General features: G+C 41.0%; 1 protein-coding gene across 5 annotated transcripts in view; it reads left to right on the forward strand.

Annotated features, from left to right (window-relative positions):
* Nucleotides 1-25,300, forward strand: part of Chrdl1 (chordin like 1) — a 159,447-nt gene that overhangs the window by 93,396 nt on the left and 40,751 nt on the right. For 3 of the 5 annotated variants that reach the window (XM_027433625.2, XM_035450122.1, XM_027433623.2), the window contains 2 exons: nt 23,103-23,248; nt 25,155-25,248. In XM_027433625.2, coding sequence (XP_027289426.1) covers nt 23,103-23,248; nt 25,155-25,248 — 240 coding nt within the window. The remainder of the gene's footprint in view (nt 1-23,102; nt 23,249-25,154; nt 25,249-25,300) is intronic. The other 2 variants (XM_027433626.2, XM_027433624.2) reach the window with 1 other exon arrangement.

Genomic DNA, 25,300 nt, shown 5'->3' on the forward strand with positions numbered 1-25,300 from the left:
AAGTTTGTCATCTTCTCTGGGGACATCCACGGTCCTAGAAATACGCCCTTGTTTCCCTTTATCTGGAGGAATATATTTCTGAAAACTCTTTCTCTGCCATTGCTTTCTGAGGGAAACCATGTCTAGAGCCATTCAATATGATTTTTATTATAAAAAGATAATTAAAGGATTAGATTATCAAGCCAATGAGGCAATGTTGAAGGAAAACTGTAATTACTGAGCTTGCTGAAAGAAATACCAAGGGGACTTCAACAGCTTCAGAAAGATTAATGACTTTTGCTGTCTGTCTCCAAAAGGGGAACGTGGGCAGAAATGAGCTTCAGCAAGAGAAAGTCCCAAGGAAGTATTTCCAGGCTTGAGTAGGGACGCAGACACAATCTGAAACTCAGTATATTGCAGACCAATCTTTATATTGAGTACAAGCAAGATATGCATGGGTGTCACAATAGCTAGTATGGTAACAGACCCCATATATAGGGAAAGTTCTGACTGGGGCTGACATGGCAATTACTGCATCTGCCTGGTGACTCTCTGGAGAATTGGTATAAAATCATCCATGCAGCTGTACATTTGCGTGTTCACTATACATGTCATATTACTCAGGATATTGCATATTTCAGTTACATGGAGATTTCATTTATTTAGAATGGTGTGATCGGAGACAGAGATGATCAATAGATGCTGACATTTGGGAACCCAGCATCGTGTATGTGCATATGCTTTTCTGTGTCACAGAGTGTGTGACTTTGTTTTTCCTGCTGTTTAATTTGCTTTGTCCCTCTCCTCTTCTTTCTTCTTCCTCCCATTCTCCTTCCTCACCTCCTTTTCCGTGCTTATCCCTCTCCTACTCTTACTCTCCCTTCCTTCCCTCCACAGCAGTTAAAGCAGGGCAGGCCCAAAGTCTACAGATGCACAGCAGGACATGTTTTCTAAGTGGACTTTTGAATACATAAGAAGGTATTTGGCTGCAATTGGAACCATGGCTTCCAAGGTACATCCGGGCCACAGTATGTTGCTGATATCTGGATGATGGCATCTAGTTCGAGGCTAGGCCTAGGTTAGTGATTCAGAGGGAGTCTTTTGGCTTCCAGAAATTCAAGTTGAGTAAGACCCCTTTTAAGAGAGAGGGAAGCTGAGCTCTAGTAAGGATCAGGCTCCCTCCCCCAGTGTAAAGCTGGATTGTGTTGTTATGAGGGAAAGGATAATAACCAGATAAAAGGCAAGGGTCCAGACCTGGTCTCTCCACAGTTGACTCTGAGAATTTTACAGAGTGAGTTAGCCTCTTTGTATCCATTTGGTCAAATTGTAAAATATGTGGTAATTCTTACTACAACTGAGCCTTGTATTGACAGGAAAAAAAGGGAAGATGCTATGGGGCATTGTTTTGAAAAATGCTAGTAGCCCTAGTGTATTTGTTACCTTTCTGTCATTGAAACAAAATACATGACAAGGAACTTTGGGGAGGAAACATTCATCTTGGCTGTCAGTTTCAAAAAGATGTTGTGGACCACTGAAGACAAAGGTTAGACATACAGAGTGGTGGAAAGGCATGGGACATTGTGAAGGTAGGAGCATAGAGTAGCTGCCTATTCCATAGCATAAACCAAGGGGTGGGGAACCAGATCAGAGCCTGAATCAGATAATACCTTCAAATTCCTGTCCCTGTAGGCCCTGCCTGTGTCTCAAAGGTTCTGCAGCCTTTCAAAATACTACTAGTTAGACAGTAAATATTCAATACATGGGTCTATGGAAGACCTTCCAGACTCAAAGTATAACGAGCACATATAAGCAAGATAACATTACATCACTGAGAGGAAAAAGGAGTTTAAAGCCGGGGACCCAATACTGTACGTGAACATGTCTCCAGATGGAAAAATGAGAACCTTGACATTCGGTACTTGATATCCTAGACACTGATGATAGCAGCACCAGAAACAGACACTGCCCATGCGTCTCCAGCTCCAGGAGAATGATGTGTGAGGTTGCAGGGAGATGGGTGACAGGTTTCATGATAGTCAAGGAGAAGGCACAGAATCAGTGTCATCCTGAGTCTGGCCTTTCTAATGATGAGGTCCCTTCAGTGAGTATACATCACCATAATGCTGACTTTGCAAAGCTGTACAACATTTTGCAGACACCTGGGGTGATATTGAGAACATACTCAGGGGCAAGGTGAGAATCTCTGTACTTACTTGAAGTCCTGAATGAATAGAGTGCTTTAACTTGGCTAGGCTGGACTCCTCCACTAACTAGCTCATTAAAATTAAAACATTCTTTTGGAGGGGGAGCTAGAGTTTTGTAGCTGAATATTTTTCTCTGTCTTGTCTTGTCCCACTGGACTGATTTCTCTCCTTGTCCACTGGTCCCCAGAGCCTCTTATAAAATAATTACTCCCAGACTTAATATTAATTACAAACCATTTGACCTACTAGTTCAGGCTTATGATTAACAACTTAAATCAACCCATTTCTATTTCTCTTATACCTCACATCTTGCTTCTCCTGCATCTGCTGGCATCTCCCAGACTCCCAACTTCTTTTTCCCTGTATCTTTGCTTGAATTTCCCACCTGGATTTATTCTGCCTGGCTATTGGCCAAATCAGCTTCTTTATTAACCAATGGCAACAAAACATATTCACAGCATACAGAAGGGCATCCCTCATCAGGGTTTCTCTGTGTAACAGCCCTAGCCTAGCTGTCCTACAACTAGCTCTGTAGACCAGGCTGGCCTCAAATTCATAGAGATCGGCCTGCTTCTGCCTCCTGAGTGCTGTGATTAATGTGGTGTGCCACCACTGACTGGAAAATTAAAACATTCTTTGCTCTGAGCTCTTGTGCACTGATCAGGCTACCATAGGTTACCATAATTTATGTCCACTGGCTAGGATTGCTTTGTCCCCTCCTTTTTTCACTAATTCATACTCTTCCAGTAGAATAACCTGACTCTTCGGGGAGGGTCTCAGAGCTCGGTTTGCTACACTGCTACTTCCAAGCCAAGGAGGATTGATCTCTGCTTCCCTTGGATGCTTTGAAAATCCCTTGGTTGTCACAGTTATGTCATAGGGAATATCGTACACATTTAGCAGGCTCAAGCTAGGGGCAGATATTAAGGATTCTACAATGAATAAGATCACAGTGCATAGCCGGACGTTGGTGGCACACGCCTTTAATCCCAGCACTCGGGAGGCAAAGGCAGGCGGACCTCTGTGAGTTCGAGGCTAGCCTGGTCTCCAGAGTGAGTGCCAGGATAGGCTCCAAAGCTACACAAAGAAACCCTGTCTCGAAATACCAAAAAAAAAAAAAAAATCAAAGTGCAGGAAAGAAGTGTCCTGTACAAATTCCACTGCTGATCCTGTTGAGAAGCACCAGATTGGACAGCATCCTTAGCCACAGAGAACAGTCTCCTCCTTATAAGAATTCAATTGTCTGAATACTTCCTTCTTTCGTTCATCTACCCTCACTGATTAATTTTACAAACATTCAAAGAGTATAAGACTTACACAAAGTCTCAGACATGTTTCAGAGTTCCTGTTTCAAGAAGCTTACAGTCTAGTGGGATCCAAAGGCATAAACAAACAGTATTATTAAAAGAGAATATGATGAGTGCTATGATAGAGGTGAGAACAAGTTATATATAGGCAGAAAAAAGTTGAAGCGTGACAATATTTTAGAGTCAGGGGCAGGCAAAGCCTCAGAGAGGAAGTGACATGCAAAGTTGATTCTGGCAGGGCTTTGAGATAAGGTTCTGAGGAGAGCATATGCAAAGGCATATGTGTTACATGTGACCAGCTAAGCATAGTTCATGCATGAAAAGAGGAGGCTAGAAAGGTCAAGTGGATAGAAGCCAATCCTGGGGAACTTAGCTGTTCTACGGTAGCACTATTATTTTGTAGTGCTAGTCAAATGCAAGGTAGGGAGTCGATAGATTGCTTTTAGTAATTCCAAATATCTTATAATTCCCCTCTTATCTTGAAGCTCTGCCCATCCCTATCTCTCTCCAGATAGTCACTAACTCCTGATGAGAACAAGCCTAGTTACTCTTTCTGAAATATTTTGCCATTTATTGGTAGAATTTTTGATGGTGAACCTCAGTAAGAATTCAATAGTAATAGAATAATAGAATATTCCATATGACTTTGGAGAGGACACTGAGGATAGGGAGAATATATACCACCTTTATTGTATACATGCTTGATGTGATTATAAGAGGCTGTGTGTCTGAGAGAGAGACAGAGACAGAGAGACAGAGAGAGAGAGAGAGAGTGTGTGTAGTGCCATAATCATTCCCTCAGCAGACTGTTGTGAGGGTTACTAGAAGTAATGTATAAGGGGCTTAGCACAGATGTTATCTGGCCAGTAATATGCCTTCATAAATTTAAGTATTGTTGTTGTGTTGTTGTTGTTTCAGGCCATGGGGCTAGAGTTCAGTATGGAGAAGTGGAAACATGTGCTGGCCAAAATGAGGATTTTGTGCTAAGAGTTACTGACTGTGTCTAGTTAGTTTCAAATATGTTGTCTGATTACCCCTGAATGGCCTGACCTCAGAAGGGAATTTTAATAACATAAGACTTGGGCCAGGGCGAGTCTACATCCACCCTGAGGGCTAGTAAGACTTGCTGCTGTGGGGTACCTGAGGGCTTGAGTACATGCTACTAAGGAGTGTCTCTAGTATTAAAGGAGATATTTGCTATCAGCCTTTTATACATGACAATGGATGTCTTCTGACATTACCCCCACTTATAGATGGTTACTTAAGATGATGCTTCAATAAACCATGGTCTTCAGTATTTACGGGGAGCCCTTCTGTTATGACCAGATGTCTCTGTCTTTAACGCTGAGGTTAGGTAGTTAGTTTCCCCACATTCACACACACCCACTCAGGATCAGACCCAGGGCTGTTCAGCTGGTTCCGATTGCAGCCCCAAAGACATCAGTTCATGATAAATGGCCCCTGCAGCATGGGGCTAATACAGACTGGACCACAACAATTCTAGCACATGTGGCAGGTAGAAAGCTTTTGTCTTCTGGATCTAAGCCAGCCTGGGCCACATTACACAAGTTCAAAGTTAGTCTGAGCTATATAAGAAGCTATGTCAAAAAATAATAATACTGAAGACACAGCCTAGTAATAAAATCTAGTGTGTGATGAGCTCTGAGTTTTGTCTCTAGTACCACAAGAAATGCATAACGCATACACAGGTAGATATTTTTAAAGTGCCCATCTGTATTGAACTCTAGGTCAGCAAATTTCTTGTTGTATGGGAATACAAATCGGAAGGCCCACAACAGTTAGGTCAGACCCAAGGATACATTAGAAAGAAATTAAGTTGGGAAGGGCTTGATAAAAGAACAAAGTTCTGAAACTGAGGAAGGGAAGAGCAGAGGGAAGGAAAAAATAACCTGCGAAGGACAGGATGCATAAGATCATCCAGCTGCCCCCAAACTGAACTTACAATATTTTCTGTGTTCTCTTTGGAAGAGGGTTTGGCTTGTCCAGCATTCAATGGAAACTTGTTGATTGACACCAAGTTGGGCACAAGTTCAATATGAGTGTGCCTTTAAGCTATTTATTTGATTTTTAAAAATTGCATCCTTTGTAGTAAGACTGTTTAGCTTCTACTGGCGCCCTGGGGCAGTAAGTTTAGATTGTTAAAATAGCAGCCATTAACACTCTCTGTGTTATGACACTGTCCTCCCTGCCCCCTCTTCAGACTCTGGGCTGGAGAGTGTTTGACAAAAGTTAAAGTCTCCTCTCTTCACACAGAGACTCCTCAGAGGCAGGGCTGCTTTTCCCTAGCCCTAACCCCTACATACCTTCAAGTCTGCCCACCCCCTGCCCCACACACGATTCTCATGTACACTCAGGAGTATGCACACCCCTCACACTCACTCCCCACCCCACCCCCCACACAAGGGACCCTGGGGAGCCCGTGTGCTTGGTTTGTTTTCCTTTGTTTGGCTTGTTTTGATTTTAAATCAGTTTTCAGGATGGCACCAGAATTTTTTCTTGTCTATTAAATGTGCTGTGGAGGGAGTATGTAAGGACTTTTTTCTTAGTGCTGGTCAGGCTTATTTCTCTAAACTAGTAAGTATAATGTTGATCCTATTGATCAGTCAAACTGGTCTTTATAGACTTTGCATACAATGCCTCTTGAGCAAATAGCCCAGGCAGCTTCTAAAAGATTTATGAATTCCTGGATTATCTAGATTATTCATAGGTCTACTTAAAAGGGAATTTTTCATGAGAGGACTGGATGGCCCTGGCTCTCCTAAAGGCCCTTGGGGAAAGATCAAAAGAACAGAGACAAAGGGGACAGTGTGGAAACTGCTCAGCTCCCTGAACAAGGCAATAATCGAGACCAGACACACAGATCCAACCACCATCTCAGACAATCAGTACTGGTCACAGCTGAGCCACCACCTAGGCCCAGGAAGCACAAAAGGGAAGTTCTGTGTTCTATGGATAACTTTGGTATGCTGTCTCCACTGGCACTTTCTAGTGGAACTCTGTGCAATAGTAGATACATCCCATTACAGTAGCCAGAAATATATGTGACCATTGGACACTTGATATGCTATGAGACAACTGTGAGGCTAAGAAACTGCATTTAAATTGTATTTAATGGTAATTAGCTTAACTGTAAGCTGATATAAATGGCTAGTGACTGCTGTCCTGCATGACACCACTCTATCTTATTCATTGGTTGCTTTTATCCTGCATTAAATTTACTTTTATACCTTCTATCCATTTACCACTATCTTAAAAGCAGGTACTGAATGTTCTATGAACACAGAAAATCATACCTTGGAGGGTTGTTTTCTTCAGCCCTCTCTCTCCTCTCCACACTTGACCAATCCAATCATTTAAGAAAGACTGTAACTTGCCTGAAGCCACAGTGCTGTATAGGAACATTCAAGTAGCCTGGTACACAAGTCTGCTGGTTTCCTGGGCTGTGCTTCAACCACATCTCCCTTTCGGACAAGGTTTTTCAAAGTGAATACACTCTTTGCCTCCATTGCCTTCACAGCTCACAACTGAGATCCATCCCTTAGCATTTGGATCTGTTGGAGGCCAAATCTGTCTTTACCTCCTTGTGTGCTAAGATACAAAGTAGACTCTGGACAAAGGTTTGTAGAGTGAGTTAATTCTCAAAGGCCATCATGTAACCTGTCATCTTTTATGTTGTATTTTGCAGGAAACTGGTTGTGTTTCAGTGCTTTGAGTCTTCCAGAGCTCACGCTGTCTCAGGCCAGGGAGACATGTACTCTTTGCATGTGGCCATGGCCCATGTAGGTGTTCAGATGAAAGAGTGTTGGGAAGCTGGCTGGCAGGCTGCCACAAAGGCTAGACCCTCTGTATTCTGGATTACCTTGATTTGCTGAACTAATTGTTTCTTTCTGGTAATCAGGGACAAGGCAAAACTCCCTCTCTCCTTTACCTTTCTAGAATAACCTAGAATTTAATGTGTCCAGGGTAAAATTTGGAGGAATTTTTCTTTCTGGTCACTTTAGAAAATGATATGAAGTACTGAGTCCAAACTAAGCCCGGAATCCAGTGCTAAAAATGAGGAGAATTCAGTGTATAGGTGGATGTATCCTCTTATAATTCCTGTCCTGTCTGTTTTCCACCCCAGTCCTTTGCCCTTAACCCCGAGCCAACCAATGGTAACTCGGCGCTGACTGAATTGAAGCAAAACCTGTTACCAGCCACCAAAGGTCAAGTTGCAGCCAGGCAGTCCTGCCAAGAGCCAGGCCCAAACAAGGAGGCAAATAGTTTGTGCCCCATCTGTGGTGCATGGTCTGCTCATTTTTTGGTACCACCTAATGAAGAAGTGATCTGGTCCTGAGATAGAAGGCTTCCAGAGACCCACCCAGTCCTAAAATTCTGAAGCCTAAGTATAGGCATTGGATGCCAAGGACACTGGAGAAAGTCTCTGAGCATGTAGAACACCAAGCCAATTGGAGTGCCTGCTAAGCCAGCCCAGGATTCCTAGCATTCCAGCCACACCATATCCACCCCCACCCCCGGAGGGCAGCCAGTGGCCACAGCAGAGCCTAGATCCAGCAGGCTGAGACCCACAACAGACCCTCCAATAGCCGGTTTCCTCACTAATGGCCTGCCTGTTTGCCTTGTGCTGAGTTCAGGGATGTGGACAATTGTAACACCCAGTTTAGCCTAAGAGTCTGACTTACCATGGACTCTCTGGGCAGTGAATCATTTTGAATAAGCGCTTAAGCATCTTTCCACTGAGTCATCCTGAGGACTGTCAGGTTCACTAATCCTGACAGATACTGTGTATATCCTTTGTTCAGATTCTGTCCCCATGCTGATACTGGGAACTGGATATAAACAGCAGAACAATGTGCTTGTTGGAAATCATTTGCATTAGGACTTCCATTGCTTGCCTCTCTCCATAAATGCCTGAAACACAAAGAAAAATCTTACCAATACCAACTCTTGGTCTGTGTGTTCTTTTGGCAACACAACTACCGAGAATATGTCCTCTTTACTTTGAGCAGCACTGCATATTCAATTTGTTTTCCAGATCCTCCATGGATCTGTTTTCATTTGGCTTCTTCTAGGCCAGGGCTGGCATTTTCTTTTTCCTGTAAATATTTTAGCATTTGCAGGCACCTCTTGCTATAACACATCCTTTGCAGTGTGAAAGCTGCCATAGATGGTATGCAAATGATGGCTGTGGCTGCCTTCCAATAAAACTTGATTTACAAAGACAAGTGCTGGGTCCATTTAGGTCACCCCTCTGTTCTAGACATAAAATAACCTAAACTGGTAGGTGAAACCTAGTTTCCCATGCTAGAATGCCTTTGAGGACAATTTTGAAGATCGGGCAGTTTTCATTCTCCTTTTGGGAAGGAGACAGACATTGTAGGAATAGTTTCTTCCCATTTTGACTATCAAAGTTCATTTTCCAAAGGTGGTAGACACATTGCGAAGACTAGGATTGGTTAAAAGAGGATGCATTAACAACATGGAAATTTCAGAACTTAAAACACTTAAAGGTGTCCATCTCAGGTTAATATGTCATTCTTACCATGGACACTGGCTGGCAGAGTCTTCCCATCAAAGATTTAGTCCCAGTGGTATGCGAGGGGAACATAATAAAATTAGTAACTGGTGCCGTGATTCTTAAGTAATTTTTGGTTTTGCCTTGGAATAACAAATGACTTTTGCTTGTGTGTCACTGGTGGGAGGAAGTCACCTATTCTCAGGACCTGATTCTCAGGGACAGGGAAATGCAAGGCTATCATATTCCTGGGCAAGGAAGTGCTGTTCAATGGCCCTAACATCATCTGCTCCAAGAACTACTTCCTAGCATTCTTCTTGATATCTTTTCTTGCCTACCTTTTTGATTGGCCTGATTGTCTCTTTTGCCTAAACCCTACCTGGCTTTCCTCATTCATAATAGCCATTGAGATCAACACTTGAGAATGCATCTTAGGGGTTCAAATATTGGTACACTAAGCAATACTTAAAATCTTGTGTAGTCCAGCCATGAATATGAAGTCAGGCCGCTGATCCAGGTCCTACATGCCATTGGATCCAAGCATTGATTGCCATTGGGCAGCAAGCCTGAGAACAATTAGACCTCCCATGTCTCTGGTTTTGATTTCACTTTTATTTACTTTTAGTGGAAATTTGAATCAGAGAATGAATTCTAAGCACAATGACTTTGGGCAGTTCTTGCTTTTAGTGCTATGGAGAACAGTTGTCAAGATGGAAGAGATACAGAAAGTAAAAGATAGCATAGGTGATGGTGATTGCTGCATTATTGAACTAAAGTGATAGCTTTGGAGGAGGAGACTATAGGAGAAAATACAAACTGGGCAGGGTAAGCTAATGGTTCTACCCATCTCAAATGCTCCATGACTATAAGTACAAGGGTAGCAGTGGAGCTCTGACTCTGATACCTGTGATTATCTAAAGATCCTGGGCCATTTTCTTTAGTACTCTCACCTTTCTAAGACCTCAAAGGCCTCGGCTGGATCTTTGGCATATGGCCCTCAGTCTGGGAGAAAACAGCAAGAAAAGTATGCAGGGCATTTGATAGGTCAGTCTTCTAAGGCACTTGGGTCATTTTCCACCAGGTTTCATTGACAGCATTCACAAGTCTCCTAACTTGAAAGAAGTCTATGAAATGTAGTGTATGTAACTGGGTCTCCAAATGAATTTGAAGAGCATGGGATGTCTGGCACAAGGGGTGTTCTTTATAGGAGGAGTTCACACTGACTGAGTCTTAGACTGAAGCCTTGAACAACGTACTGTCAATATTGAAATGTTTAGCACTCAGGGTACTACTTGGTGATGTCGGAAACTACTCTGGCCTTTGGAAGCTTTTGTAGATAAAGAAATGTGGCAAATTTAGTTCGTCTTATCTCACATTTTTTGCCTCTGTGCTTCATATGAACTGTGAACCCATACCTAAGGCCACCTACATTCTCATGGACACAGGAGCTTGAGATGTGAGTCGGAGGGAGAGAACTGTGAAGATGCCATTCAGTGATGAAATGATAGCAAGCCCAGGAAACTTACTCTGAATATTGAACCACTCAAAAGTCATTCTTATAAAATAAGGGGTTGGGGCTAGAGAGATGGCTCAGTGGTTAAGAGAACTGACTACTTTTCCAGAAGACCTGAGATTGATTCCCGACACACATGTCAAGCAGCTCACAACTCTATATAAGTCCTGCTCCAGGAGATCTGATGCTCTCCTCTGACCACTATGCATACATGTGAACATACCCACATAGAAATGCATACATGCATATATACAAAAATAAATAATGAAATAAATTATTTAAGTAAAAGGCAGCCATGAAAACAGGGACAGTGTGACTAATCTTACTCTTTTTTGTCCTGGCTACCAGGAAATTGAGAGTCCAGTAGCACAAACTACAATTTCAGTTATCCTCTTGGTAAGAATTTTTGGCAGTTACTTTTTGGTTTTCTATTTTTGTGTCTAATTACTTTTCATGGTAAATACTATTTGTTGCAGAAAGGAGAAAGTATAGGTGCAATTTCTTGTTTCATCTAATGTTAGGTTTGAAGACTGGCATTTATATAAAAGATTTTCTGTGTTCACTGTGACTTCCTGGGTAGTTGGTTTTACATGATGTAGTTTTAGAAGATTGTATGTGAAAAACACTCAAGGAAGTGTCCCATGCCATTAAGAGTGTCTAGTACTTTGGTGTCTATCTCTGTTATAATAAGAAAGTTCTCCTTCTGTACTTTGAATATTTAAAGTTTGGATACAAACAAAAATGGCTCATTTTAGTCAAGGATTCCTCATCCATTCGGAGGACAGACAACTCCCTATTGTTTGGGCCAGTCCTTTTCCAGTACAGAATCTTTACCACTTTCCCTAGCTTCTACCTACCAAATGTGAAGAGCACCTTCCCCACTCATGGCAGTCAAAGCTATTTCCAGCCATAGCCACAAATCCCTGAAGGAAATACCTTTCCAAGCTGAACCTTAACATGAAACAGAGTTATCTTATAGAAGTTGATCTCTAGTGCTAAGGGATGCATGTTTGCTTTCTTTTGAAAATTATTTTCATTTTTTAGAATATATATCTTTTTATTCCTTCACAATTTTCGTACATGTATGCAATGTATCTTCATCATATCAACCCGAATCCTCCCTCTCACTATACCAGGGACACCTAAAAATGTCACTCTCCCAACTTCATATCCATTGTTTATTTGTAATAACCCACTGAATCCAATTAGTATTGCCTGCTTGTGCAAATGTGTGGGACCATCTACCTGAGCATAGGAGACCCACAATTGGCCACATTCCTGAAGAAAACTGATTCTCCCTCCCTCAGTAGCCATAATTTTCAGTATCTCTGTAGGTAGGGATGAAGCTGGGAGCCTACTCTGGAATTCAGTGCCTTTTACCATGTCTCCAAGAAATGGGAGTTAGAGCCAAAGGTTCTGGATGGTAGAAGATTGGTGATTAGCACATACATACACACACACACACACATATATATATATATATGTATGTATAAATATATATTAGAAAAACTCACTATTTAGATGAAAATAGTGATTACCTTGACCTTCTTATCCTTGTTCCTTTACTTTCCAAATGTTAAGATTACATGTGTGTATCATAATGTCCAGTTTATGCAGTGCTGGAGATCAAACTCAGGGCCTTGTTCATGCTAGGCAAGCACTGTTATATCTCCAGTCCCGACCACTATGATTTGCAGACCTCCCATGTGTCTACCTGTGAAAGATAGCAGTTTTCTTTCCAGAGGAGACGCTGAAAAGAACTTTTGAAAATCATTTGAGTGGCTATGTTATTTTATCCTGATTTTACTTTTAGATAATACAACCTCTGTCTCAAAAGTTCATAGAACTTAGACTCACAGACCTTGCTTTCATTTCGGAGTTGACCAATTCCTGGTTTTATCTCAGCAAGAGATAACAACACTACCTACCTGAATGGGTGGACAACAAAGCTAATGAATATCAAATTGAAGTCACAAACACAGAGCCTGTCCATCACCATCATTAATTTGTAAAGATTAATTGTGAGCACTGATGTGATTGTTATAATTGCTGGAATCTCAAACTTCAAACTCTTTTCTTTTCCTCCACTATTTGCATGTGTTGCACTCATAACAGCGAGTCACTATTTGTAGTGATTTTCAATCAAGCATAATATGATTGGGGAATTTGAATTCATTCTGACCAGATAACTCTTCTTCTTGCTCTCCTTTTAAGAATTACTGATGTAAAACAAAGACCAAACCGTATTGCCTTTCTAGCTGGGCAAATCAAGTGGTAGCCACACAGTTTGTTTGCTTAATTAAGATCTGACCCCCGCAGTAACCTCGCCTTCCACTAACTTCATGTTGGCATGAGGATATGGGGCAGCACAAGAGCATCTTGCTCCCAAATATAACTCCCACTTTTAAAGTGGAAATTTTCATTAATCTTTTTGTTTGTTTGTTCGGTTAGTTGTTTGGTTGTTTTTACCTTTGACATCTCTGTTTCCCAAAGAGAAGACACTGTTCCATGGCGGTCAGTATTTGAGTTCTTTTGCATCTAGGATTTCTTAACACCATTCTTTCACCTCTGTATTGTCTACTGTTACTTAAATTATTCCCCCTACAGTCTGACTTTGCTTTCCATCCTTAAGGAATTTCATATGAGGAAAACCATGATACTTTCTCTTTTATGCTGCTATTTCTAGTACATGGGAGATGGGCCCCTCTTTTGGCATCTAGAAGGAGAGGCACTACATCCTCCTAACAGTGTTCTCCTAGATCCTGCAGCCTGCAGCCTGCAGCCTGCAGCCTTCTCCTGCCACCTCTTTCTCTGCAAATTCTGTCAACAGTCTCCAGGGGCTGCTTTCTGAAGGCTGATGCTCACAGTTTACCAAACACAACAAAATGCATGTTTAGGGATAAGTTTTCTTGATTAATTTCGGGTGCTGTGCTGACTGTATTTTTTTTTCTTCTTTTAGTTTAGGCTAGCAATAAGCTCTTTCAACCATCTTCAGACAGGTACTGCTTCCAACTTTATTTTCTGTCTTCCAGTCATTCCAGAACACTTTCTCAACAATACAAACTCACACCAGATCACTTTGTTGCTTAAATCACTTCACTGGCTTCTTGTCATGTACACAAAAACTATAGACTGCTGGACTTGACATCTTAGTATCTCCAGGTGCCTGATGCCTGATGCCTGATGTCATTGCACTATCATTGCAAGTACCAATCTGTGCTTTTAATCATTAACACTCTACAGAATTTCATAGTCAGGGAGGGGGGGGTCTCTTTTTTTGGATGATTTCATGGTAGAAATAAAAAGGTCGGGGAAAGGAAAAGACATAGTAGCTGCTTAAAGCCCATGCTAGGTCTTAGCTGAAACATGTAACTAAGCATGAGAAGTGGGATCTTAAATTCACTAGTTAATAGTATACAGGAAATGACAAATATCAAGATTCTCATAATGAATAGCCGTTAGACGTGATATGCAGTGGTACTTCCCAAAGGGTGTTCCTTGGATGCCCTGAGCCCAGGAGTTCAGAGAAAATGCTCAGTTGTTTTCATACATGTTCCTTCACTGTGCGACTTCTGAGATCCTTTGATATGATGAGAGAGACATGGGGGTGCCTACATTATAAATTTTTCCCCAACTTTATTTGATAGCCAGAAACTTGTTTTCACAGAACATCTTGTGGACTAGTGGTGCTCTGCAGAGCAGCCTTGGGAAACGTTGCTGTAGGCAATACAAAGGAATGCCTGACCAAACTCCCCACGGTCTCATCCAGATGCCTCACATTGTTTCTGTAAGTGCTGCTTGAGTGTAGTGACTAATTTGTCCATTTCAAAGGGGCATTGGCCTTCAAAAACTCCCGGTTCCCAACGGATTAGAACTAACGGAGTAATAGTAGAACTCATTTAGGGAATTTATTTGGGGGAAAGAGAAAGGCAGAGAGTGACACATGTTACCACAAACCTGTCATTAACAATTACAAATCATGCATAACAGTTTTAACATTTTCGTTGCTACTGCTAATCCGTTAGGATACCCCTTGAGAATTAGAAAATATAAAAACCCATAGCTTAGAAGCAAAGGAATAATCCACAGCTATCAAATCCACAGTAGAAGGGGTTGGTGATTTAGCCTACATATTATAAGTGCAGATGAACATTTGAGATTGAAGAATTGGCCTCTGAAAACAAATTTGTGTCATTTCTGCTTTAGTTGTTGGACTAGACTTCTGAGAACTCCTCCAGCCCTTGTGTTTTATGGTGCTAGGTAAAAATAAAAGTCCCAACTTTCAATCCTTGTTTTGGCACGAAAGATCAGTGTCCCCTTTGCATCTTGAGGCCTTACTTCCATGTGTCGAAGCAAAAGGGATTTCCGGTACCCTCTTGGAGGAAAGCCTAGGAGATTTGTGTAATGAGATTAGAATAGTTCATGAGCTGAATAATGCGGCTGATGAGAAAGCTGTCAGATGAAAGTGGAAGAAATCTGGGCAGGGAACAATGTAGAGGTTCCCTCTGAAGATTGGACTATGAGGAGGCTCCATGAATAAATGCCCTCAGCCCACAGAAAGCTACTCTCAGATGTGCATCCCTGTGGATGCAGAGAATGCAATCCAAATTTTGTATAGAGATGTGGTACTACTGAAGTACCCAAGCTTTCTTTTTCATCAGTGAGAGCACCCCTTTTGCATCGTGGAATAATTAGAATCTTGAAAAATCTGTTGACCATTTTCCCAGAAGGATGTATATTCTCATATACTCAAAATTTTGTAACTCTCTTCATAATCACTTTTGGAAGTCATAATTCACCCCATCAATCTGAGATTTAAATAAAGAGCCATTTGGTACCTGGATGTGAAAAATTTATATCTTAATAGAATTAATAACAGGAAGCCGGGCAGTGGTGGCAATGCCTTTAATCCCAGCAGGCAGGCAGATCTCTGTGAGTTCAAGGCCAGTCTGGTCTACAAATCGAGTTCCAAGGCAGGCAAAGTTACACAGAAAAACCCTGTCTCAAAAAAACCAAAAAAAATAGTAATAGGCTCTGAATATTCACACACACACACACACACACACACACACACACACACACACACACACACACACACACATTTCTCTTCTTTTACATTGTTCCCTGTTTCAGTTTTGAAGCCATCAGGAGATAGAGAAAGAGAAGACATGGGTTTGTTCCCTTTGTAGTTATTGATTACTTTGAAAATAATACAGGTGCGGCCCATTAGGTCACATGTAGAGACACATGCTGAGAATCTTAATGACCTGAATTCCATCCCCAGAGACTTTAAATTGTCCTCTGGCTTCTACATACACAATATTGTATGCACCACAATATACCTGATGTGCTGTGCTATGCATTAGCAAGAGACAGATAATTAGAGTTGCTGCAAGACATCAGAATGCATTTAGTAGACCCTAAGGGCTGAGGAGGATATGAATAAGCAAAGGGTAATCTGTGGGGGTGTTTGGTTCTAGCATGAGTCAGGACAGAATTGGCAAGGGGCATAAGGGAGCAGGAACCAACCAGCGAAGCATTCTTCAGCTCTGTGGCATATCCTCAGGGAAAGGACAGTTCTGATATGTGTCATGCCCCTGGCTGGGTCACGCTGTGATCATGCTCCTCCACCTGCACAGCTTTGGCTTTGGGTAATTGTCCAAAGGTCAACTGATGACTAGCACGACAAGGCTGGCACTGCTACCTCACAGGCAGCAAATCACCAGCAGAGGGGCCCCTGACAAGCTGATGGAACTTGTATGGAGTATAGTAATATCTTGACTATGTGTGGCTTACTAGAACAGACACAGTCCCAAATCTATTTACGTTTAGAGGGAGTGCCGTCATTAAATTGGAGGGAATTGTAGTCAATGGGATGTTTCATATAGTTTATTGCACCCCAGGACTTTTCTTAGATAGACAGATAGACAGATAGATAGATAGATAGATAGATAGATAGATAGATAGATAGATAGATAGATAGATAGATGTCCTTGTGCATAGTATAAACCCTGCAATGTAAAAACAAACAAAAACAACTTCTGGAAACAAATTCACATATACAGTTACACAAAGTGTTTAGAAAACAGAACCCAGAGAGGCAAAGCTACAGCAGCCTCATCACTTAGTCCCAAAACCAAACGAAGAACACACAAGATGCTGCCAAAGCCCAAATCTGTGCCCAGTCTGAAAACACCTCTTGCTTCCATCCTTCCCAGCCTTCTGCCTGACAAGAAGGGCATATCAGGCAGGGTCAGCTACTGCCTGACAGCAGCTGAAACACGAACAGGAATGGGATGAAAAACAACATGCAGATGGAGTCCGGATGAGGAGGGGAGAACTGGGATTTAAGCAGGGTGTGAGCTTTCAGCGCCCTCTTCCACTCTCTTCTCTCCAGCTGCAGCCGCGGAGGACTGTTTCCTCTCACTCGGCACCTTCTTGCTTGGGACAGAGTGTTGTGTCTGTCTGTTCAGCTGAAGAGTGATCTGCTGAATCTGCTACAAGAATTTCCTGGCCTGGGACCCCCACTGGGGGTTGGGTCCAGGGTGGGAGCTGAGAGGCCACTTGTCTTGCTGAAGGTGTGCACACGGGGTCTTTTTAAACATTCCATACAGGAACATCTTCCCTGCATCAGGCTCTGTGTTTAACTCAGATGTTTATCAGTTGAACTCCATTTCCCAAAGTGAAAATTGGGGACACTGGGTAAAACTACGACACATGATTGACTATGCTCTGTCCTTGGCATTCTGATCTTCAGGCAAGCTTTATTTGTTAGATTACAAACAAAATATCGCTACAGTCTATACCACGGTAGGAACAGAGCTAGGCTACAAAGGACTGGCTTTGTAGGATGGAATTTTGAACACTTGGAAGAGACCCAAATGGCCATCTTATGCAACCCACAGCCTTCAAATACGATTTTTAGAAACATGGTCTTCAAGGTAATCTTTGAATGAAAACTAGATTTGTATCATTGAAGAACTTGAATTCATATGAAACTTCATGCATATAGGATTATATATCAATGTATAGCTAAGTGTGCACACATGTCTTATTATGCCACATAAAACTATCTCTCCCCAACATATAATTCTTTCATAACTATTGTGACTTTCTTGTGTAGCTTTCCATGTTTTCTTAAGAAAAATACAAGTGAACATATACTCTTTAAAGTATATTCTCTTGTACGTAAAATATAATATGAAGGTCATAAGAATTCATACCTTGCTTTTATAGCCTCTTCTGTCAAGTCTTTATTGCATTTCCATATTCCCTCTCCATCCTGACCTCTTGCCCTCTGAAGTGGCCTGAAGATTTTCTGATACTGTATCAGTGAAATGTCACAAAAGCATAAAGAAGTTATATTCAAAGTCACCCAAGAAATATAAAGTAGGAGCAAGTGCAATGGCAACAGAAAGGGTGTCCTGGCTCTTGAAAGTAGCATCTGACCCTCGGAAGCCCTATATAGCTTTGTGCTCTTTTCATGACATGCTCAATTTGCATGTCTCCTCACCTCCATGCTGCTTTTTCTAACTAGCCAAGAATTTCTCCGCTAAGAGAGTGGCAGCTTGATGGTGAAGAGAATAAGGAAGAGAGAAACCAGGGAGTTCAGAGAAGGATAGCACCAAGCAGGAAAAGAATGATGTGCAAAAGGATGTGGGATGGGAACACAGAGTTTTTGGTACAATTTTCCTGGTACTCTGAAGAGGAAAAAAAAAAGAATAAACAGACTATTCCGCAGTTATTACTACTAAGATATTAGTGGCAGCGCTGTTGTGTAGGAGACTGACTTTTCCTAGGAAGATGCCGTGCACACACATCTACTCACCTCAGAAAGAGAACCCACAACAGACCACAGTTAACAATTGCATCAAAGTTCAACTTGGTCAACCAGTGAGTTTTCATTGGGGTTACTAACAGGAGTATGGGTTAGGAGTTACTTATAGGAGCAGAGGTGACTTGAAGGCATTTGTTAAATGATTGATAGATAGATAGATAGATAGATAGATAGATAGATACATACATACATACATACATACATACATACATACATACATACATACATAGATAGATACATAGATAGATACATAGATAGATACATAGATACATAGATAATTAAATCCCTCCCAAATGGTGACAACTCACTAAAGCCACATTCTTGGAGCTCTCTGCACAACTTGCAGACAACTCAACAGATCTAAAAGTCCTTTCTCTGCCACTATCTAGCCAGAGTCTCTTCCTGCAGCAGTTGTTTACTGTTTTTATAAAGAAGGTCAGGGTCTTCCAGAATTTTCTAAGTGTCAGCCTTCCCAGACGTGTGACAACCTCCTGAGTCTTAACTCCTTCTGGAAGAGGTATTTTGATTCCCAGGAAAGTTTGTTGGATTGTAAAATCTAATTGACAGTTGGCAATCACTTAGGCAGTAGGATGAATCTCTAATAGTATTTTAGAGTTTGATAAGAGCAAAAGAAGTAATAAATATTTAGGGTAAGGAAGTGTTCTCTAAGCCGGTCAGAAATCATAGTTCTGTTTATTTATAAGGTCATCATCATGTAAGGAGAGGGAAACAGCTTCTTTCCCAGTTCTTCTGTAATGCTGTCTCAATGCTGGTCTGATTTCTTCATGGTGTCTCTCTTCCACTACTTTTCATAGTATTTTGTGGGAAAATAAGTAGAAACAGGGGACATGGGGAGACTAGAAGCTATGCAGCTGGGATACTTTTGTTATAGTATTCTCCTGAGGGGTATTGGAGCCAGCTTGGGTTTACACCGATTTCCTGCCAATTTTCAGCTAGGAGCACTGAATATGTTCCAAGGATAGTTGGTTCAAAGCCCAGCCACCTCAGAAAATCTGGGAAGAGAGAGGATAGAGACTTGGGTGGCTTTTCTTGCTTGTGTGGTTGGGAAGCAAGCTGTGTTGGCTGTATAAAGATTCAGGGAGATTTGAGACGAGTACCCCATTCTTAGATAGAAAAATTAAGCCGAAGCAAGGGTAAGTAGTTTGTGCAAAGTTATAGGAAGTTGATACTAGGGTTACCATAATTATTCATAGATACTATTCCACAATCTTGGTACCCATTTGTAATAAAAGCACACACTGGAAGGCAGAAGAACTGTTTCTGTGTCTACTCTCCTACTTAGCAGCTTTGTAACATGGGTCTTTTCAGGTTATCTGTGGCTTCATTTTCATAATTTTCTTCCCTAAACCATTAAGAATGTTGGAAGAGTAAAATGAGTGAAGATACCGAGAGAGTTGCATAAGAAATGGTAGACAAGAATTTCTCTCATTTTCTTTTATTGCTATTTGCCTCTGTCTTCTGCTCTCTCCCCATATTCTGGTGAGTAGATTAGTAGTCTCCAGTGCCACATTGCTCTGAAGACTGCAGCAAGGAGGACTCTACAGGTCATGTGTCCAGTGGAAAACCTCTCCCTGCAGTTGCCCTGCCATTGATGTCTTAGTGGAAGGCCCAGTTTAAGAATCAATCCACATTATTTTGAGACTAAATATTTCTGAAGTTTTTTGTGTGTGTTCCAAAGATCTGCCAGCTTCTGAGAGAGCCACGGCAAATATTGTTTTGTAGGTCACTGTACATTTTCTTTACCACAAAATGCTGAGATTTAGAATAATTAGAGCCCAGGGGGCAAATGGCCCTGATCCTGTCCTTTCTCCAAAGAGTTCCACTGATTTGTGCCAGCTGCAGTTGTCTGTTTATATACACACATGGGCAGGGCCAGGGACTCATGACCCAGACAAAAAATAAAATTATTATGGAATAAATCTGTCTTAAGGATATATTTCTAAGGCAAAATGCAGGAACTATTCTTACAGACTATAAGGGTTATGGATAAGTAATTAACATCCAAGGGAATAACAGTCAAAGTCATATCAACTTATACAGAAAAGTAGAAAACCGAATTTTAGCCAAATCATTGAAGTAAAAATTTCTGGGTATTTTTGCACATAGAATTGTAATAAGACACCATAGCTCTCATGACCTTTCGGTTTAGGCTTAGGTTTTAATTAAATGATCCTTTTCTTGCTACAGGTTTGAAGTGATTGGCACTTTTCTTGATAGTAGATAGGAAGGAATTTCAGAAGCAGGTGTCAGTCCATATCCTAGTGCTTCCAATTACAAGTTAAATGACCTTGGACAGATAAATTAATTTTGTGGTACTGCACATCAAACTTGGAGCCAAGCACTCTACCACTGACCTATACTCCAAAGTCTGGTCATTATATTTCTTAATTCTTGATTTCTTCATTTGTAAAATTGCATTATCATATATACATCAGAATGCTATTGGTAAACACCAATGAAATAATGTACTTAAAAACACCATGTACACAGTGTATACTTAGGACTCAGTAAATTTTGACTGTTGTTATATTATGATGGTGATGATGATGAAAGATACTGTTATGATAAACCTTTGTCATTTGTACTGTATCTTATGAATAATGTCAGTTAGTTGTTTTTTTAAGATTTTATTTATTTATTATGTATACAACATTCTGCTTCCATGTATATCTACACACCAGAAGAGGGCACCAGATCTCATAACAGATGGTTGTGAGCCACCATTTGGTTTCTGGGAATTGAACTCAGGACCTCTGGAAGAGCAGTCAGTGCTCTTAACCTCTGAGCCATCACTCCAGCCCCATCAGTTAGTATTTAGCAGTTATAGTGACATATAATTTATCCACATAAAATGAACTCTTACTCATTATATATTTTACAATAAAATTGCCCCACTCCCAAAGCCTCTCCTTAAAGAAGCCCATTGCTTCTCTGATTTCACCTCTTCCACCATCATGTGGCAAACATATTCCACATGTCAATAATTAGGTCAAACTTGGAACATAATCATTACTATTTTTGTGTGCACTGGTGTGTGTGTGTGTGTGTAGGAGAGAGAGACAGAGATACAGGAAACAGACAGACAGAGATGAACAGAGATGAAGAGCATGCATACCCATACAGTACAGAATATACTAAAGGAAACCCAGTTGAAGGGGGATGTCTTCTGTACGCATGTTTCTCTTATTGGTTGATGAATAAAACACTGTTGGCCAATAGCAAGACAGGCAGGACTAGGAGACAAGAGGGATTCTTGGAAGTGTAGTAAGGAGAAGGTGTCATGTGATCTTGGGAGGAGAGGACACATGAGTCTGGCGTTCTCAGTAAGAGAAGACTTTGTACAAATACATATCTTAGTAGTTATGTGTTAATACTTAAGACAGAAATAGCCAATAAGAAGCCCAAGATACTGGCCAACAACATTATAACTAATAGAGCCTCTGTGTGTTATTTGGGGCTGATGCGGCACTGGGACCAGGCTGGCAGGAATGTCATCCTAACACCCAAAGATAAAGCTTTCAACCAGGTTGTGGTGGCGCACTCCTTTAATCCCGGCACTCAGGAGGCAGAGGCAGGCGGATCTCTGTGAATTTAAAGCCAGCCTGGTCTACAAAGCCAGAGCTACACAGAGAAACCCTGTTTCAAAAAACAAAACAACATCCAGAGATCATTTTCTTAAAGTAAATTCACTGAGTAAACTAACTTTTCTTCTATATGGCAACTGTATTCTAGACTCTGAAGTGGAAATACACAAAAGGGATTCAGTTTCAAAAACAATTCATACACAGGTGTAAACGGGCTAATAGGAGGATGTCATGATTTGCTTCTCCTTTTCACCATTTACTAGTTTTGTTACTTCAGGGAAGTCAGTCTCATGATTTGTGCCTCTCCAATAAAAAGTGAAATGAAAAATCTAACCCACTTTATTCAACATCACTTTTAATAACACATATGTAGCCTCTTTGTAAACTGTTTTCTAGGTGACCATAGTCACACATTCCAGCAATATTCAAGTTCCAGGTTGTGTGCTTTAGACATCAGGTTCCTTGAGAGGTCCAGAGCACTGGCTAGAATTATTGCACAATACTTTGTGGAAAAAAGCAATGAGAGTTGAACCTATATAGTCAAGGCCTTCAACAGGTAGAAAATAGTAGAAGAGGAAGGCTGCCTTGGTGGAGGAATTAACTATAAATAACAACAAGAGAGACCAGAGGAAACATATGATAAGCTATACAAAAATGTCTATATACAAATGGATGACAAACTATGTAAAACATGGAGAGGGTTACTGTTTCCAGGGTAGACTAGATAATAGATGGTTTCTCTGAAGGTCTAAAAGAAGACTACATAGTGGTAGTATGGACTCCTTTTTATGTAAGTCATTATTTTATTCATACTGGACCAACTATTAGCTCAATCAAGGCAAGGCCTTGTCCTGGTGTCTCTAATGCTTATGATAGTGCTTGGCGTAGAAGAAGTGCTCACTAATTCTTAAGAAAATATAACCATAGATGGTTGGCTGTAATTCCTCTGTGGCTGACTGTTTTAATAATACCTAGGTTTTCTAACCTAGGAGCAAGGATTGTGTTTTAATTCCCTCTGTGTAGTACAGCCCCATCTGCTGTTGGGAATTATGAAATTCTTTGCAACCGTGCCAATACTTGATGTGTTTTGTTTTGTTTTTTTCTCCTCCACTCTGTTCCAGAAGATTCCTTACCTCCAGTGAACAATAAGGTGACCAGCAAGTCATGTGAGTACAATGGAACCACTTACCAACATGGAGAACTGTTTATGGCTGAAGGGCTCTTTCAGAACCGGCAACCCAATCAGTGCACCCAGTGTAGTTGCTCGGTAAGACCCTGTGTCTTAATGCCCCTGCTGGTCACTCCCCAGATCGGAAAGTAGCTGCCTCTGTCCTTGTGTTTTCAGTGAAGCCGAGAATATAAGGTGTTTGAATGAAGATAAGGTGTATTTATCTAAAGCCTCCCCACCTCTCCAAATTACCTCATCTTCATCAAGTTTGAGCAATTGTAAAAGAGCTAAAAGTCAGATGTATCCAAGGCTTACAGCCGTAAGAGTGCTGAAATAGTCAAAGATAGGCTATTTGACTTAATCAGCACCTACTTTTCCTAAATAGTTACACCACCTAACCCTTCACCTGAAGGATTCATAGTTATTGAATTGTTGGTAATGCCATAGGTAGAAGAACACTTAGCATTGTTCTAGGGTTACTTGATGCAATCTGAAGAAAACAAACAAACAAACAAACAAACACGGGACATCTGTTTGTCCCTGTCCTATTCCTAAGCACTCCCATCACTGGTCCACATCCCTATTCCTTTCATCTTATTACTTATAGGTAGTCAATTTCCAGTTTCCTACAGTGAGAAATTATGTTAATGCTGCTCACAACAATTCCCGTGGCATTATTCATCACTATATACTTTATAAAGTATAGAAACTGTATCTTTACCTAATTGTGTAATCCAGAGATTGTTAGAACAATAAAATAGTATAAAATAGATATTTAGAATGAAGCATGAGGGGATTAATCAATGGCTTCTCAGAGAGAAAAAAGATAGTGGCTTCTTGGTTGAAGGAGGCATCAGTTTTCTTAAGGGTGTGGCTCCTGGTAGGTAGCTCATTTTCCAGTGAATGGCCCCTCAAGCCCAAGAGTATATGAGTGATACAAATAGACTCAATGTTTTACAAAAAAAAGTACAAGGCATTGGGAGGGGATGAGGATGGTGGTGAATCTGGGAGGTGTTAAGGGAGGAATAAGGTAAGAATGTGATCAAAATACATTATAGGTGTGCTTGAAATCCTCAAAGAATAGTAAAATATTATGTTTTAAGAAGATGAAGCATTGAGAGGGTGGGGCTAGAGGATTGTCACAAGTTTGAGAACAAGCCAAGCTACACAGCAAGACCTTGCCTCAAAAATTACAGCAAACAATAAAACAATAAAAAAATGAAACTGGAAGGAACGTAGAAACATCTTTACTAACTGACTGGGGCAATAAACACTGGAGTACTAAGGATGATGATAGAATCGCTTCCAGTTGGGATTTGTAGTAAAAATACTATATCTCAGTAACCTGGAAGAATTTTATTGGGACATTATTTCTCTAATGGCCTTTCAAGCCTTAGTAGGATGTGTATCCAAGAACAAAGCACAAAGTTTAAGAGATAACATTTAAAAAGTAGAATTCTAGGAAATGGAAATTATTTGAATACTAGATAGAACTTCCAAGTAAAGTGGCTCCTCTCCCTTGCCTCACATGGATGTGATTTAGCTGTGAAATTAAAATCACCTGGTATAATTTCATTCCCCCCCCCAAGATAGCTATCTTTTGGGTTTTGAAAGAAGATGCTACTGAATGTTGTGAATAGTGGCTATGTCACAAATTCTCATTCCCATCCACTCCCAACAGCTAGATGTTATAAGGACCAAAGGATATAGTAAAATTAAGAGAGAGGAACAAAGTTTGGATGCTGGTGGCGGCCCTCCCAGAATGCTGTCTGTTTTCTTGGGCCTGGAAACCTGACAAAGACTACTCTCTCTTTGTGGAGTTCATCTCTCTCTTGAAGAAATAGGAAATGAAATAAAGCATAAGAAAATGGATGATGAACCTAAAACTAGCTGTAAGAGAGCAGTGTCATGTTTTGAGTCCCAGTTGTATCCCAGGTACTGAGGTAATCCCTGACAAATACTTATCTCACATCAGCCTGGAACTGATTCTGGTTTTCCTTGGCAGGAAGGGAATGTGTACTGTGGTCTCAAGACTTGCCCTAAACTGACCTGTGCCTTCCCAGTATCTGTTCCAGATTCTTGCTGCCGAGTATGCAGAGGTAAGTGTCCTGTATCCCAAGAATCTGAGGATTGCCATCCAGAGTAGCAGAA

Source organism: Cricetulus griseus, chromosome X, assembly GCF_003668045.3.
Source record: "Cricetulus griseus strain 17A/GY chromosome X, alternate assembly CriGri-PICRH-1.0, whole genome shotgun sequence".
NCBI lineage: Eukaryota > Metazoa > Chordata > Mammalia > Rodentia > Cricetidae > Cricetulus > Cricetulus griseus.